This window comes from Neopelma chrysocephalum, unplaced genomic scaffold (genome assembly GCF_003984885.1).
Source record: "Neopelma chrysocephalum unplaced genomic scaffold, ASM398488v2 Primary Assembly neopelma1_252, whole genome shotgun sequence".
Taxonomy (NCBI): domain Eukaryota; kingdom Metazoa; phylum Chordata; class Aves; order Passeriformes; family Pipridae; genus Neopelma; species Neopelma chrysocephalum.
In genome coordinates this window covers 1,286,627-1,302,161 of record NW_020897914.1, presented here as the reverse complement: position 1 = coordinate 1,302,161, position 15,535 = coordinate 1,286,627, and the positions used below count along the sequence as shown (strand labels likewise).

Here is a 15,535-nt window from a genome sequence, read left to right as displayed (position 1 = left end):
ACCAAAAGGTTTTCCTTTCCTTTTACTTTGGACTCAGGGGGACCACGTCGGGCTCAGCACGGGGGGCCAACGAACACCACTCTGTTTGTGCCCCAGGGTGCTGGGTTATACATCTGGGTTTTGTGGGTTAAAACCAATTGTTTGTCCATGTAATTGTATTTATTGTATTATTTTTATTAAATTGTAACTCTGACATAATCTCTTTTGAGTTGGGTTCATTTCTCCTGCTGGTTTACCTTTAAACAAGCACACTCATAATTCCCCAAGATTTAAATTAAATTAGAGAACAGCACAGACCTGTTCCATGGGAATGCTCCACTTCTTTTCCACTGATCATTTCATATCATGGAATCCCAGAATGGTTTGGGTTGGAACGGACCCTTAAGGATCATCTCCTTCCACCTCCTGCAATGGGCAGGGACACCTGCCACTGTCCCAGGTTGCTCCAAGCCCTGACGAATCTGGCCTTAGACACTTCCAGGGATGGGGCAGCCACTGCTTCTCTGGGCAACCTGTGCCAGGGCCTCCCCACCCTCACAGGGAAGAATTCTCCCATAATACCCCATCTTTCCCTATTTTCTGCAGAAAGTGGGCTGTGACTAGGGAATTGGCTCCAACAAGGCTGAGGATTGGTGTGGGCTCTGCGGCGGGGATGACTCCAACTGCTGGACAGGGAAAGGGGCTTTCCACCCCACTCCCAAAAAGCTGGGAAGGGATAACATCTGCCTATGGCTGACTGGAGTTTCTGTTGGCTCTGGGGTTTCTGTCCCATTCGTGGCCACAAGATAATGCCAGTCATTCCAACCGTGGGAATAATGGACTGAACACCAGCTCTGGAGGCTGTGCAGGGCAGGCTGCTGCCCATCAGACCTGGATTAAATCTTGGCTTTATAATGTTAAAAGAGTGGGTGGGGTAAGGGGTGGGGCCTGGGCAGGGACGTGGCTATAAAACGAGTGGGTGGGAGCGCACCACGATCAGTTTTGGGGCAGGAGGGGAATCGCTGCTGCCGCCCGGCCGTGACCACGCGGCACTGCGCGTGCGCGGGGACTCGCTGGTGACACCTGCCGACCCAATGCAGTACTGCAGCAAAGAAGGGCGCACATGCGCAGTTGCTCCACTGAGCCCAAGGGCCACGTGATACGCAAGGGCAAAAAAAATAGCGGCAGGTTGGCGCATGCGCACTGTCAAAAACGAAGGATCAACATCACGTGGTAAGAAAGGTCAAGATGGTGACCATTAGTACATGTGTATTCAGTTGCCCGACGCATGGTGTCACGTGGGCAGCAAGGGCTCCCCGCCGACAGAAAGGCGCATGCGCACTGACTTTAATGACTCTCCGGTGCCGCCTGCTGATGAACAAGCGGTACTGCAGCCAAAGAACCAGCGCTCGGCGCGGTTGCCCCGGGCGGGTGGGGTCGCGGGGGCGGTCCTGGGGGTCATTTGGGCCGCGCCCGCATAGAGGGCAAGGGGAGTGGGGAAGGGGGATCACAGTCTGGCTGCTGGAGCTGCTGAGCAAGGAAGAGCCGCCCTGGGAACTACCTACCATGGCGTTCCTTGGGCAGCCTGACGGCGAGCGCTGCCTCGCCGAGCTGCCTCCCCCTCTCTGCCCTCTCACAGCCGCAGCTGCCCGGGACGGTGCCTGCACCCTGTGCTGCTGCCTGGGCCCAACCCTGTGCGGGTCCGGGCTCCTGCCGGCCGGGCACCCCGTCACTGCTCCCTGCCTTTCAGGTCCTGCCTGGACACGAGAGAATGCGGTGACGGGGTCCTGCAGATCCTTTCTAGGAAGTTGTGTAGCACATAGTGGCATCGCCTGGTGCTCAGAGTCCTCGTGGTGCTCTGCAATGATCCCTCGAGGATGAGGAGGGGGCAGCGGGCTGAAGCCGTGCCAGCAGCGTGCGGCTGTGCAACGCAGTCACTTGGGCTTGGCTGGGTTTCGGCAGCTGTGGCAGCTGCTCCCAGCTCTCCTCCTCCCCGTTCAGCTGCCTGAGTCCTCTGGGACACGCCTTTGGCCTGTGGGCCCCGCGACAGCAGCATGGGGCTGCACCACCAGAGCAGTGTTGGCAGTGCAGCCATTCATGGCTTCACAGCACAGCACTGTGTTCCTCACCGGACAAGAGCATTTGTTTGGAGCCTGAGTGAAAGCCTTGTGGAGCTACTGCAGGATGCAGATGGAGATGTGGTTAGGTTGACCCTCTCTGTGTTCACAAATGTGCTCCAGAACAGGCTCCAGACACAGCTCCAGAACAGGTTCAACAGGAAACACATCCTAATATCCATCTGCACCAGCCTGCAGCTGGCTGAGGTGCTCAGGCCACTGTTTCACAACATAAGTCTCTGTGTCCCCCACCACGGGCTCTGGGTACTGCCAGGAAACTTTGTGCCCTGTGGATTTTGAGGCCTGTGCCTATGTGGGCATGGAGAAGCTGGTGCTGAGGTCTTTTTCTTTCCACCAAGACCACAGCAGTGTGCAGGAGCTCTCCATGGTTCTCTTCATTGCAGTGATGGAACTAATAGAGCGGGAAAAAAGCCCCTGCAGCCAGAGGTGCACCTGAGCCTGCTCCCACTATATTTCCATTGGCATAATGAGAACCTGCTCATCGAAAATGTGAGGACTCGTGGGCTCTGGTGTCCCCGTGGGAAGGGGCTCAGCTGCCTCCTGCCCTGGCACATCGTAGGCTCCAGCCTCATCCTGGCCTTGGTCCAGGGACGCTGGTTCTGTGCCCTGGGCTGCAGTGCCATGTCCTGGTCTCTGTTGCTGTGCAGGCCTCTCAGAAAGAACTGCTTGGTGAGACCTGGTTCCTGGAGAGGAGGGATCTTGAAGACCTGGTGACCAAAAAGGAACCATGAAGGTTCAGCAAGTGCCTGGTAAGGACGGCCCCGAAGCCCCAGCCCCTGATGCCCAGTGTGTGAGGCTGGCACTGTGCCCCTGGCCACTGCTGCACCCACAGACACCAGCCTGTGCCCCACACACTGCTGCCTTCCCTTGGGCATGTGGGCTGCTCTGCGGGCTCCTCTCCCCCCGAGCCAGGGTGTGATGCAGCCCCAGCCCAGCTGGGCTGTGGGGCAGGGTGGCCCTGTGGCTCCCGAGGAGCAGCCAGCCCTCTGCTCCCCGCAAAGCTGGCCCCAGAGGCTGCTGGCCGGGCCTCAGGGCTCTGCAGGCAGGGGAGGCCAGTGCTGGGCACAGGCAGCACCCGGCCAAGGGGCAGAGCCTGAGCCAACTCTTCCCTCCATGCCCTGGTGCTCTTTCCAGCTGGAAAAGGACCGGAGCCAAGTGGCCGAGTACATGCGCCAGGCCCTGCTGTACCTGCAGAGCCCACCGGAGCCCCTGTGAGAGTTGGCCCTCAGGTTCACGGGTGAGCCACAAGGTCCCTCCCCGCCCCGCTGCAGCTCAGTCCCAGCCCCGGCTGCTGCAGCAGCAGCAGGATGCGGCCCCGGGATGTGGAGCCCCGAGTGCCCTGGTGGCTGCTGCCACCCTGGGCCAGCCCAGCCCTGGGGCGTCCCCATGTGGAAAGGCCCTGAGCTCAGCCCTGCCAGGGCAGAAGGGCGTGCAGCTGGGCCGGCACCGCTGCTGGGGGGGAGCTGTGCCTCCAGGTCCCTGACAGGATTGGTGTTCCCAGGGATTGCCAGGGGGTACCTGAGGGGACAGCCCAAAGAGCTGCAGCTCATCATCGATGGTCAGTGAGGGCAGCAGGGCCTCAGTGGGGGCTGGCGGGGGGAGCACAGACCCTGGGCAGGGAGCTGCAATCCTGCCCTGGCTGCGGAGGGCTCTGCTCCCTGCACAGACAAGGGGTAGCATGGGCAGAGCAGAGAGAGCTTTCAGGGGCATGAGGGGTTTTGGTGGCCAGCACCTCCTGGCTGATCCTGTTGGGCTCTGCTGCCTCCTGGCCATGGCAAGAGCTGGGTGGGATGGCCCTGGCAGGAGGGGCTCCTCGGGTCCCCACCCATCGGGGCTCTGACTATGGCTCCGTTCCTCTCTGTTCCAGCCCTTCAAGGCATGACAGATAACAAGAGCCTCACCATCTCAAGCCTGGCACTTCAAAACATTAACATTCTTAGAGCTGTACAGACAGCTGTACAGATTCCAGCAGCTCCGAGACTGGCTCTGTAGGGCAAGGAATACCCGGCCTTCTCTGCAGGCAGTGTCTGCCTGTGCTGCTGGAGCTTTGTGTAAAGCTGATCCAGGCAGCTCTGTCTGTTGGGGCCACTTGAGCCTGTGAGGAAGACGCCTCTTCTCTGCAATCCCTTCCTTCTACCCCAGTGAGGGAATATTAAATATATTGTCATACGCAGAGGCCCAGGAGCTTTTTTTGGGTGCCTGATGTCCACAGAGCATTGAGGAAGAAGGGAAAAAGGGTCCTTGTCCTCAGCAACACTTGCCTAGGTGTGCAGTGGGGAAGGGAAAGTGGGCAGAACCCCCTTGGCCTTTGGTGGTTCTGCTGGAGCCTCAACGCTCAGCAGAGCGAATGGGCAGAGCCTGGAGCTGTGGGGATCCCTGAGGACCTCATCCTTGGGGATGGCCACAACCTCCTGGGAGAGGCTGGGAACCTGCCCCCCCTGCCCGTGTGTTGCTGTGTGGATTGCTGAGGGCTCCAAGGTGCCTCTTGAGCCGGCTTCTGTGGAGCTCCTTCAGGGCTGCACTGCTGACAGGCAGGTTGGCGGGGCTGGGGGAGACCCACAGGGGATGGGACAGTGGGAGGCCAGGAAGGGATGAGGTGCTGTGGAGGCCCTGACAGGACAAAGGAGTGGGAAGCCTTGAGGGGAATTTGTGAGGGGGTGGGTGGTAGGAGGCTGCGAGGGGACAGGATGGGCAGAGGCCCTGAGGGGACAGAGTGTGGGAAGCCCTGAGGAACTGGGGGGCAGAGGCCATAAGCAGCCCCAGGCAGCCACCTCCTTCCCTGCCAGCCGGCTGCTCTGGTGCTTTCTCGAGGCATCTTCCACCCCTGTGGCAGAAGCCCTAGAGGCCTCAGCAGCAGGGTGGGCACACCCCCAAGGGGGCCAGGCTGGCCTGGCTGGGGACAAGCAGGAGAAGGGGGCCCTGCTGGGGCACATCCGCTGGGTGCTGCCGGCCAGGGGCAGTGGCACGGGCAGGGCTGGCAGCCAGCCCGGGCCCCCGCGGCTGCCCAGGCCACGGGGCTGTGACTGACACCCCGCTGAGCCAGAGCCCTGGGCCCGCAGAGCTGCTGCCACCACGGGAAGGGCACTGAGCTCCTCGAGCAGGACTGTGCAGTCACTGCTGCCCAAGCTCAAAGAGTGTTTGGACAACACTCCCAGGGACAGGGAGGGATTGTTGGGGTGTCCTGTGCAGCACCAGGAATTGGACTCGATGGTCCTTGGGGGTCCCTTCCAGCTCAGGATATTCCATGATTCTGTGGTCTCTCTGGCCGTGCTGTTTGCTCTGCATAGCAGGGGATTTTATAGGGAACAAGGATGGAGAACTGCCACTGTAAAACTAGTTTTAATACCCATCACAAACAGGACAAAGCTGGAAAAGCTGGAAAAGCAATTCCTCTCCCTAAAGTGTATCCCTTACGCGCATGTCACGTGCAATATGAGATAGGAACGCGTATCTCATACATCCCGCAGTAGGCGACATATACAGACGGAAAACTGAAGATAATTACGTTTATGACACTGGAATTCTGCTTATTTCGCAGAACTAACGGGGTTTATAAAGGATTCATCTGCGCGCACCGCCCTCAGGGCACCACCCCCACCTCCCATTGGTCACGCCCATTTTCGTGGCCACGCCCCCGCCCGGCCGCCCTGCAGTCCCCGCGCACAGAGCGCCGGGCGGAAGTCCCCGGGGGCTGGCAACGGAAGTGACGTCGAGGGAAGATGCCGGTGGCGGTGGCGGCCGAGGGCGCCGAGAGCTTCAGGAGGCTCCTGGAGCAGTGCGAGACTCGGGAGCTGGAGGTGCAGGAGCACGGGGAGTAGGGTGGGCAGGGCCCGTGGCTCGGGGTGTCTGTGGGGGTGGGTGTGTGTGTGTGTGGGGGGGTGAGGTGCGCAGGGTACAGTGTTCAGAATCGCCCCCTGGTCTCGCCAGAAAGCCCTCGAGAAACTCTCGATTTTCAGACAAATTAGTGCATTTCAGTATAATTCTGTTGCCCGAGCAGTGTCCAATTGCTGCGGGCACTGTCGGGGCTCCAGGCAGCAGCCGGGGCTGCAGAAGTGGCACCACGGGCACGGCACAGGCTCTTCCCGCGTGGCATCCAGAGAGATTTATCCTTGGGCAGAGTTCCCAGTGCTTGTCTATACGTGGAGCTCACACGTGCCGCTGGAGTGATCTGAAAAGAAGGGTGAGCTGTGAATTTTGCTCTCTGGGAGCTCTGAGCTTAGATCTGGCTGCCTCAGCAGGTGGAGGGAAGTGGGTGATCCTGTGTGTGATCCCGGGCACCAGCAGAACTTTGGTGCTGGGCACAGAGCTGTGCAGTGGAAATTCCATCCTGCAGTGGAAAAGGCCCCTGGTTCCAGGGATGCAGCATCCAGCTCCAGCTGCTGTTCCTGTGCTGAGCCTGGGTGCCTCTCGTGTGCCCAGCGCGGTGCTGCAGCCTCCTGGTAGCCCTGAGTTCTGTGGGGAGTGCCATGGACCTGGAGGGAATTGTGCTGGAAGCAGGAGCTGCTGCTGCCTCAGGTGGTGGGCACCTGGGCCGAGAGGAGCAGGAGAGTGCCTTGTGGGGCTGGGAGAGTTAAGTATGGATACCCCTTCCAGCCAGGAGCTGTGAAGCTGCATTCCTGTCCTTTGGAGGAGCACAGGGTACAGCTGGTTCTGGTTCCCCACATTCCTGTAAATGGACTTGCCTTTTGCCCCGTTCCCAAGCTTCAGAGCAGTGGCTGGTAGGTGGTTTGCGCAGCCTGAAGCTTCGTTGTAAAATACAACTGCGTTGATATAAAAAAAATTGCCCAGACCTATGATGTGATGTGGAAAAAAACCCCCAATCGGTTGTCTTGGAGTGTTCAGTTTTCAGAAACTTGGCTTCCTGCTCTGTTTTGTATCCTGCTGCTCTTAAAATGTGTAACCAAACGATTTGTGTTTGTTTTTAGGCTCCTGGAGGAATTGCAACCCCCCTTGTTTATGGCCAGCTTCTGGCTTTGTACCTGCTGCACAATGACATGTGAGTGGCTTCTCTCCACCTGTGGCTTTAGTCCCGGGGTTTGTCACCAGCAGCTTGAGCTGCAGTTGCCAGAATGTGAGGAATTGGTTGTGTGGGTAACAAAATGCCAGTGGGCAGTGCTGTGTTTAAAAGGAAAGAGTGATATTCATGGGATTAAGTCTCTTTGACCCCTCGATCTGACCGGGAAATTACTCTCCTTTGTTTGGTCCTCCCCACCCTTTTGAACTGTAGGGACATTTAGGATTAAAATTCCTTAAATAGTGAAGTTGGCTGCTTTGGGCAGTGTCAAACATTTCAGTGTTTTGATTTATAGCTGTTCAAGGCTGAATTTGTTTTGAGGGTTTAAATTCCAGCAGGATAACTCGGGACTGTCCGTGTTAAAAATGAGGGATACTGTTGACTTGAAGGAGCTAAATCTGCAGGAAGCAGAGATCCTGTGAGTTTGATCTGGTATGGGATTGCCATGTCCCTGTATGAACTGGATTCACTGCACTTGGGCTTTTAGTGAGAAATTACTGATTATTTATTCAGGCAGAAAAAAATGTCACTGCCACATTTGATTACCAAGCCCCAAAGGAAGCAGTGGTGTGGGGAATTCCAAGATTGGAGTGTTTTCCTGGATTGTAGATGTATATTCTTCCAGGGCAAATTCCCTGAAGGCTGATACTGAACATTTAATGCAGATAACCTTGGTTCAGATGAATTTGAGATTTTACAACTGTGAAGTTTTAGAATTGTGCTTTAATGAGAAGCAGTGAGTCTTTTTCCTTATTTAACATTTTAAATTTTAGAACTTGTAACCATTTCAGTTTGGCTTCTGTGCTCTACAGAGAACAATTACTAAATGTTTCAGTATGTCCCAATCCCCAGAATGTGTGTGACCAAGCTGGGCTAGGAAAAACATGCCCAAACCAGTCTAAGTCTTTGGTTTGCAGAGTGGGGTGTGAGCACATGAAGAAAGCATTTTTGTACTTTTGATTAGTAGAAGAAAAATGAAAGTGCAAACCTAACTTCTGAGAAATGCTGCCTCAAATGAAAAACCTCCCCCAAACTGGCTAAATGAGGCCATTAATGAACTGTTTGCTGTGTTACGTGGGTCGTGTTGTCTGCTGGAGAGCAGCTTTGCTTTTCCTCTTCAGTGTAAAACATTCCTGCCTAGAAGAACTGTTTCAAAGCACTGAGACTGTTCGTGACAGATCAGAACAGACCTTTTGGTGTTTCCTTGCAGCAAGCATTTGGTGTCTGAGAATTATTTTAACTTCATTTTTTTTAGGAATAATGCGCGGTATCTCTGGAAAAGAATACCTCCTGCCATCAAATCTGTGAGTACTTCATCAACTGCCTTTTGGTGCTATAACAGTTTCATGTAAGCTTGCAAATGGTGACTTTTGACCTGAGAACTCTGGCTCACCCAGTGTGTTGGGCTTTAAGATCTCCTTGTCTGTTCCCTCTTTCCCTTCACAAGGAATCTGCTGCAATAGAGTTCAGTCAATCTGTAGACTTCATAGTAGGAAGTCTCCTGATAAAGGGTGGTCAGCTGGGGAAAAGCAATGGATCCGACTCTGGGATGGGGCATATTCCACAGGAGGGGACAGAAAACCTTGGGCAGGGCAGAGTGACTTCAGATAAGTTGCATCTCCAACTAGATAAACTTTCTGAAAGCATTTGTTTTCCACTTAATCTGGATCAAAGATATGTTTGGAGGATTCAACTAAATATAGCACCAGAAATGCTTCCAGACTCGTCTGTTGTTAGATTTTTAATTTGAAATCACACATTTTACAAGAAAACAACTGTTCTGTAGCCTTGTTTAAGAAACCTCATGGTCAAGGTGGAACAGAGAGATAGTTCTGGAATAATTTTCTTTCTCTAAAGAGAAAAGTAGTTACATCAGTGGAGTCAATGGTATCTGGACCAAAGTTAACTCAGAATCCTGCTGCATTTGGTGCACAGCAACACTGTGTGAAAACCTGGAAGTGGAAATGGGTTTATAGCTATGACCATTGTAGAGAAGACGTTCTGGATTAACACTTGGGAGGGGTTTTTTTGTCACAACAGGCAAATGCTGAACTTGGTGCAGTTTGGTCAGTGGGACAAAGAATCTGGCAGAGAGACTTCCCAGGAATCTATTCAACAATCAGTGCACATCAGTGGTCCGAGACCATCCAACCAATCATGGAAGCACTCAGAGGTACAAAATGAACTTGTGTGGGCAGCAGGGAATTGCCCAGAATGATTCCCGTGTGCTCAAACACAGAGACAAAATAGACAAATGACTAATTATGAAAAATCAGAACTGTTGCCAAATTTTTGTAGGTTTTCCTGAAAGGATTTTAGATATCAGATGTAAATAAAAATCTCATGACAATACCTCATAGCAACAAACTAAATTGTTTTTATTAGGGTTGTGTCTGTGATTGTATATTCTTTCATACTGGAATTTTGTAAACTATGTGGTTTGTTCTGTAACAGCAAAACTGACCATTAGTTACCCAGTTTTATCAGTAATTTAGGGAATGTGACTTGGCATTTCAGAATCTTCTGACACTTACAAAAAGGTTTATCCATTACCTGTGACTTGAGACAAATGTTTTGACAGTTTTAGAGATTGTGAAACAGTAACTTGCAAATTCTTGCTACCAGAGGGCTGCTAAGAAGCCTTCTGAGGTATTCTGCAATAACAAATTCTCTGTAGCTTTAGAAACAACTGATTTTTAGGTGCCATTAAGAGTTTAATTAATTGTTGTAATAGATTTTTTTTTCTGCTTCTGAACTGTTTGCCACACAAGCCTGTTGCAAGTGGGGAATGCTGTCAGATGCAGGGTTTCCTGAAGTGGTTTGTGTTCTGGTGGGAGTGCCCAAGACCTGCATTTGGAGGTCAATGTGGTCTCAGAGGGGTTTTGTCCTGGCAGAGCAAGTTGTTGTCTCTCGCTGCTGACCATAGTACATCAGTGAAGTGTGGGAGGGGAGGGGGAACTTCTGAAGTGCTCACTTTGATGCCAGTAGTGGTTTTCCAAAGGCATCAGAATTGGGAAAGTGTTCTCAGATTTCCTACCTGTGGAGATGAGTCTCCATCTGCTCACAGTGTTTCTCTGTCCTTAGATGCCACCAGGAAACGAGCCTTTGCACTGGTTTCTCAGGCTTATACATCAATAGTTGCAGATGATTTTGCAGCTTTTGTTGGACTTCCTGTAGAAGAAGCTGTGAAAGGTACTTGGCATCTATTCCCTGACTAGTTTTTGTACAGGTGGTTGAGATCAGAGAGCTCTGAGTGATGATTAATAAAAACATGTATACAGATTCTGAGACCGTTATAAAGACAAGTGATGGGGCATAGAAATAATGTCTTTATTCTGGATAATGGTTGTATTTTTTTAAATTATTTGCCACTGGTTATTGTTTATTCTCCCGTTCTAGATGTTAAAGCAATTCCATGGTGAGGGAAGAGTGAAACATGAAGCTAATTCCGTGTGCTTTCATGATGTTATTTGTTGAACTGCATGTCTAAATATAAGTATTGTAGTAAGAAATCTGTATTGGAGTTATGGCATAGAGGCAGTGACCAGAGATACTTTTTACTGGCCTTAATGTGCATCTTTATTTTGCATTTCTAGCAATCATATAAGAAAACTGTTCTTACAAATGTGAAAATGCTTTTCCAGGTGTGCTAGAGCAGGGCTGGCAAGCAGACTTTGCAACTCGCATGGTGATGCCTAAAAAGCCAGGTAGGTGGAGCTGTTATTTCATGAAACCTTGAGTTCAGCCTTTTCGAGGAATTGGGTGTTAGTTTTTAATTAAAACTTCGCCCAGAATTCTGTTAGGTATTTTTTGGAGGCTAATGCTGCTTGTAAACATGGGGCATGTATAAATGTAAGGAAGTACAAAGGAGTGGGTTTGGTTTGGACTTCTCAGCGGTTTGGATTAAACTACATCCTCACATGAACTTTTTTAAACAAAAGCTGTGGTTGCTCCTGCTCCTCTGCTGCTGGCTCTGACTCAGTGGCACATAAGCTGGGTGACCTGCAATGACATGTCTTAATCTAAGAAAGATGAGTAAAAAATACACTATTTTGAACCTGAGAATTCATTCAGGAGAATTAGAACTTCTTTGGGCAGGGATTGAGTGAATCCTTGTCTTCTGAGGAGCTCCAGCTGTTGGTGTAATTTCCTTTGCTTTTAAAATTTATTCTGCTGGATCTTTTCTTCACTGTCATTCTGTTGATAACAGAATCTCTGTTCGTGCAAAGCTTGGTCTGCAGAAATACTTGGCTTTTTTTTTTTTTTTGCTAAAGCTTTATCTGTGTTTGGCTGAGGCAAAAATAAATATGAAGCTGTGAAAGCAGTATGGAATGACTGGTCTTAAACTGCTCTGTGCAGCTCTGGAAGAAGGAGCCCAATCCCAGCATATCTAAAAGGGCCAGATCTATTAGGCTAAGAAAATACACTGTTTGTAGGGGCAGTTTTTAGGTGTTCAGAGCTCAGAACAGCATAATAAAGATGTGCCAGGCAAGGTGTTGGAAGTTATTCCTCAGGGCACAAATCCAACCAGAGCCCTGAGCTTTTGTATGTGATCAGGTGAGGTTTTCTATGAACTGGTTGCAAACCAGGCAGAGCTTGCAAGTACTGGGAACTACTTATAGGTGGGGGATTTTTTTTTTTTTTCAAAACTGGGTGCAGGAACTACTAGTGAGGCAAAAGAAGGAGGTGGGAGACTGTGATCTGTTTTGAAGCAGCTAAGGCTTGGGTATTCTGCTTTTTATCTATGAAATAAAGTGTGATAAACAAACAGGTTTGATTTTCATTACGTTTGAACCCAGTTTTGACTTGCTGTATAGAACTGTTTAGAATTGTTCCACTGGACTAACTTTCATGTGTTTTTCTTCAGGTGTGCTGGAAGCTTCCTTGAAGAGATTTATTCCTTCATCAGGTATTTTTGTTTATATATAGTATTCATTTAGATGAATATAAGTATTGCCACCAGCACCACAAAGTGGGAATTAAGTTCTAGAGAAGTGAATGTTGTCACTGCCCTCTCAAAAAACCCAAACAAATCACCCCAATCAGGTGTTGGGTAAACAGGATCATTTATCCCTCCGTCTTCTTTCCCTCACATTATAAGAAGTACCTGAGATTGCTGAGATTCCCACTTCCAGCTGAAGGAGGGAGCTGATTCCAAAGCAGGGGTAGAACAGCCTCTGTAAAACGAAACAATTTTGGCTAAAATTCTGCCTTGAAGGCAATTGCTTCACCAAGCAACTCTGGGCAGGTTTCATTGCTCTTGCATAACGTGGGACTTCTGAATTCCTTCTCCCCTGCAGAAACAGCAATTTTCTGGTTTTCCTCAGAGCTCAACTATAGATTGAGATGGAAGATATTACGTTGGATTCTCAAAACACTGTTTTCTCTTGTTCCCAAGACAGTGACAGCAGGTCTGAATGGGTGGCTTCCTGTGTCTAGCAGCTGCCAAAATGTCTCAAGTATAGAGATTTAATTCCAGGAGCTTGCTTTTTGAAAGTGTCCATTGCATTGTCAGCCTCCTCTGACATGCAATTGCAGCCCTAAGCAGTGTGGATGCTTTCACTGTGTTCTGAATGTTGGCCCGATGACTCTTCAGGAAGAGTAAATGCAAATTTTCCTGCCATTGTTGTTTATATCTGCTTTTTAATTCCTAATTTATGTCCCTGGCTTTAGTCACCTGCCTTCCTACCTGTTGTTAACCCGAGATCTCAGGTCAGCTGGCATTTCTCTAAGGATCTGCACATGCCCTCATTCTCCTGCAGCCCGTGCAGTCCTGTGTGTTTTGTTCATCAGATCCCCTGGTAGATTTGTTTGGTGTCTTTAGAATGGCAGCCTGGAAGGAAAGGAGCCACCAAAGAGCTCCAGGAGCGTTTTTGTCGGGTGAAAGTACTGTCAGGTTTTATTATTCACACTCCATTATGTGCAGAAAACTTCTGGAGGCTGCTGACAGGTGGGGCTTGTTGCAGCAGTTTTTGCTGTTGGTAGCTCTTGGACTACTGAGTGTTACAGATAACAGCAAACTCCTGTCAGCTAGAGCTGTGCAGGTAGGAGATACAGTTCAGGTGTGCCCCCAGAAAGCTGTTGAACAGTCTGATGCATTTAATTTTTTCCTTACTGTTGTGATGGATGGTATTGCTGATGGATTCGCTTCCTAAATGTCATGAATGATGCATTTGTTTTCTCCTTTTAGAACCTGCTGCGGTCCCACCAATTCCCAATGAACAGCAGTTGGCCAGATTGACTGACTATGTGGCCTTCCTTGAAAACTGATTACCTTGCTCCTGTGTTCAGAACAACCTGGGAATCCTGTGTGCTGAGAGTTTTAGTAATCTCAGATTTATTTTATTCTATGTCTGTTAAACATTGCAGTGTCCCCTACTCAAATGTGTGAAGTCTCTAGTGTATGTTGGCCCAGCTCCTGTTTTGCCAAAGCCCAGCTGGCAGTAGAAAGACTCCCTTAACTCCTGTAATATTTTTTCAGTAGGTACACAGCAGTATTACATAGTACATTTTTGTATTAACTCACAGCAGCAAGAGACAGAACCTTTTTCAGGTGTGTTAGAAATGGAGAAGAAACAACTTATCTGGTGAGTGATGCAGTGCTTAGCACAGAGCTATTGCATGTTGAACTAAAGCACAAAGAGGGGAAGGCTGCCCTACCCTATCTGCAGAGAGAAAAGATTTTGAATATTGAATACTTTATAATATTACTGAATGAAAACAATTTTACAGTAACTCCCTGGCAAGTAGTTTTATGGCAGATTTGTTGTTGATTTTTTTCTTGTTCTCTCTGAATTGTGAAATCTTTCTTTGATGTGAGAAATTTCACATCAGGCATATTTTTACAGCAGAATAATTGGAATTGTTTAAGAAAGGCAATTTACACTTTGAGGAAGAATTTTGACTTTTGGAAGGTTTTATTTGACTGTCAGAGGACACCATATGTTTTGCTGGTAACTCTACACCTTGAGGTCTGTCATGTCTTTGATGCCAAAAACAGCAGGAAATAACTGCTCAGAGACAAAATTTGGTCTTTAAGCAGCAAAGGTATTTATTTTATGCAACGTTGGAGAGCTACCAGTTTGCACTGGACAAAATAGCTCTAAAGTTTTCAGTGAAAAGGCAGGCAATTTACACAGTCTTGGTGAGGGATTACAATATTTCATGTGAATATTCATTAAAATTACAACATCTAGTTATAATATTCATATCAGGCGGAGCTTGAGGCAGAGTCATGCTTTTGGGGAGATTCCTGGGGGTTGTTCAGGCTCTTCAGCCTCATGAGGGTTGTTTTTCTTTTCCTCATCGCCAATGAACTTTCCAGCTCTTCCTGACTATGTGCTAAGGTCTTGCTGAAAACCCCTTGACTCAGCTCTTCTTCCCCTCCAAATGTCCATCCTGTCTGATTTATGACTGCTAAGCTGACCTTTTTGTTATCTTTCATTAGAACAGAACATCCCAAACACAGGCAGGCCTCTCTGAGCCTGGTACCTCCTCTCCCTTGGCTAATCCCATAATACCTGTTCTCTGTCACTCTTAACCTAAATGTAGCATTCCTCAGAGTGGGATCTGTGCAAGATTCCAGCATCTAAAAATCCTTGCTCTGTTTCATCTTGGTTCTTCTCTGCACATTGGGCCGGGATCTACAAGAAACAACAACCTTTAGCTGTCTTTAAGCTTTCTGGGTTACCTCTGCAGTTACTGGAGAGGAATTTAAAGGTTCAGGTGGGATCAGAGAGCAGCTGAGAGGGGATGATACATTGTGCTGCAGTGTCAGTTTGAGGAACATTCTCTGTGTCGGAGCAGTGCTGTGTTAATCTTGGAGCTGAGAGTGGATTTTAGAAGCAAACATGACTTTCATTCCCAGTTGTGTTATGTTGGTAAAAAGGCTTTGGAAAAAGGGTGGTGCTTTAGAAGGCAGCACATGCCTTCATTTACTTCTCCCCCATTTCCTGTTCAGGGGTTTCATGGAAGCTGGCACGTGTGCCCTGTGTTGTGATTGTTTCCCCACTGTACATTCTCTTGGTGGGGATGTGTTAGCAGGGGGAATTGCAAACTGCTCTGCTGCCTTGAGAGCTCCCTTTATATGGAAGCACTTTCTCAAAATGATTATTTATTTGAAATCCACTCAAGACTTGGATTTCTAATTTTATTGTGAGTGATACTGAAGGATATCTTTACTCTGACCTTGTGTACTTGATTTTTTAAGTTCTCCTTAGAGTACAGTTCTGGTTCGGTGAGTTTTTAAATGAATTCTCACTGGTCTAATTTGGGTGGCAATAGGCAGTATAGAAATATCATTGCCTGTGCCACGATGGGGATGCTCACCTCCAAAACAGGGACATGGACAAGGCAGAGGTGTTTAACCCTTTCTTTGCCTGTGTCTTCAACATGAATGATGGAC

The 15,535-nt window shown here is 49.4% G+C and overlaps 1 protein-coding gene across 3 annotated transcripts; it reads left to right on the top strand.

Annotated features, from left to right (window-relative positions):
- The first annotated feature begins 1,213 nt into the window (after positions 1 to 1,213).
- COPS8 (COP9 signalosome subunit 8) lies at positions 1,214 to 15,317 on the top strand. Of its 3 annotated transcripts, XM_027703852.1 has the most exons (9): positions 1,214 to 1,249; positions 5,568 to 5,614; positions 7,043 to 7,204; positions 8,387 to 8,435; positions 9,172 to 9,304; positions 10,216 to 10,323; positions 10,776 to 10,838; positions 11,999 to 12,040; positions 13,322 to 15,317. In XM_027703852.1, exons 3-9 carry the CDS (start codon positions 7,074 to 7,076, stop codon positions 13,399 to 13,401), a joined length of 606 nt encoding a protein of 201 aa, XP_027559653.1. In that variant the 5' UTR covers positions 1,214 to 1,249; positions 5,568 to 5,614; positions 7,043 to 7,073; the 3' UTR covers positions 13,402 to 15,317. The 3 variants fall into 3 exon arrangements, with proteins under 3 accessions (XP_027559653.1, XP_027559651.1, XP_027559652.1); XM_027703850.1 differs by lacking the exons at positions 1,214 to 1,249; positions 5,568 to 5,614 and adding an exon at positions 5,785 to 5,914 and having other exon boundaries at positions 7,043 to 7,113; positions 13,322 to 13,866; XM_027703851.1 differs by lacking the exons at positions 1,214 to 1,249; positions 5,568 to 5,614 and adding an exon at positions 5,810 to 5,914.
- The last annotated feature ends 218 nt before the right edge of the window (positions 15,318 to 15,535 follow it).

Excerpts from the sequence above, each read along its gene's own strand:
- COPS8 (XM_027703850.1), top strand. The coding sequence starts at position 5,837 with ATGCCGGTGGCGGTGGCGGCCGAGGGCGCCGAGAGCTTCAGGAGGCTC. Across the intron at positions 7,114-8,386 it reads TACCTGCTGCACAATGACAT|GAATAATGCGCGGTATCTCT; the intron begins GTGAGTGGCTTC and ends CATTTTTTTTAG. Across the intron at positions 9,305-10,215 it reads AATCATGGAAGCACTCAGAG|ATGCCACCAGGAAACGAGCC; the intron begins GTACAAAATGAA and ends CTCTGTCCTTAG.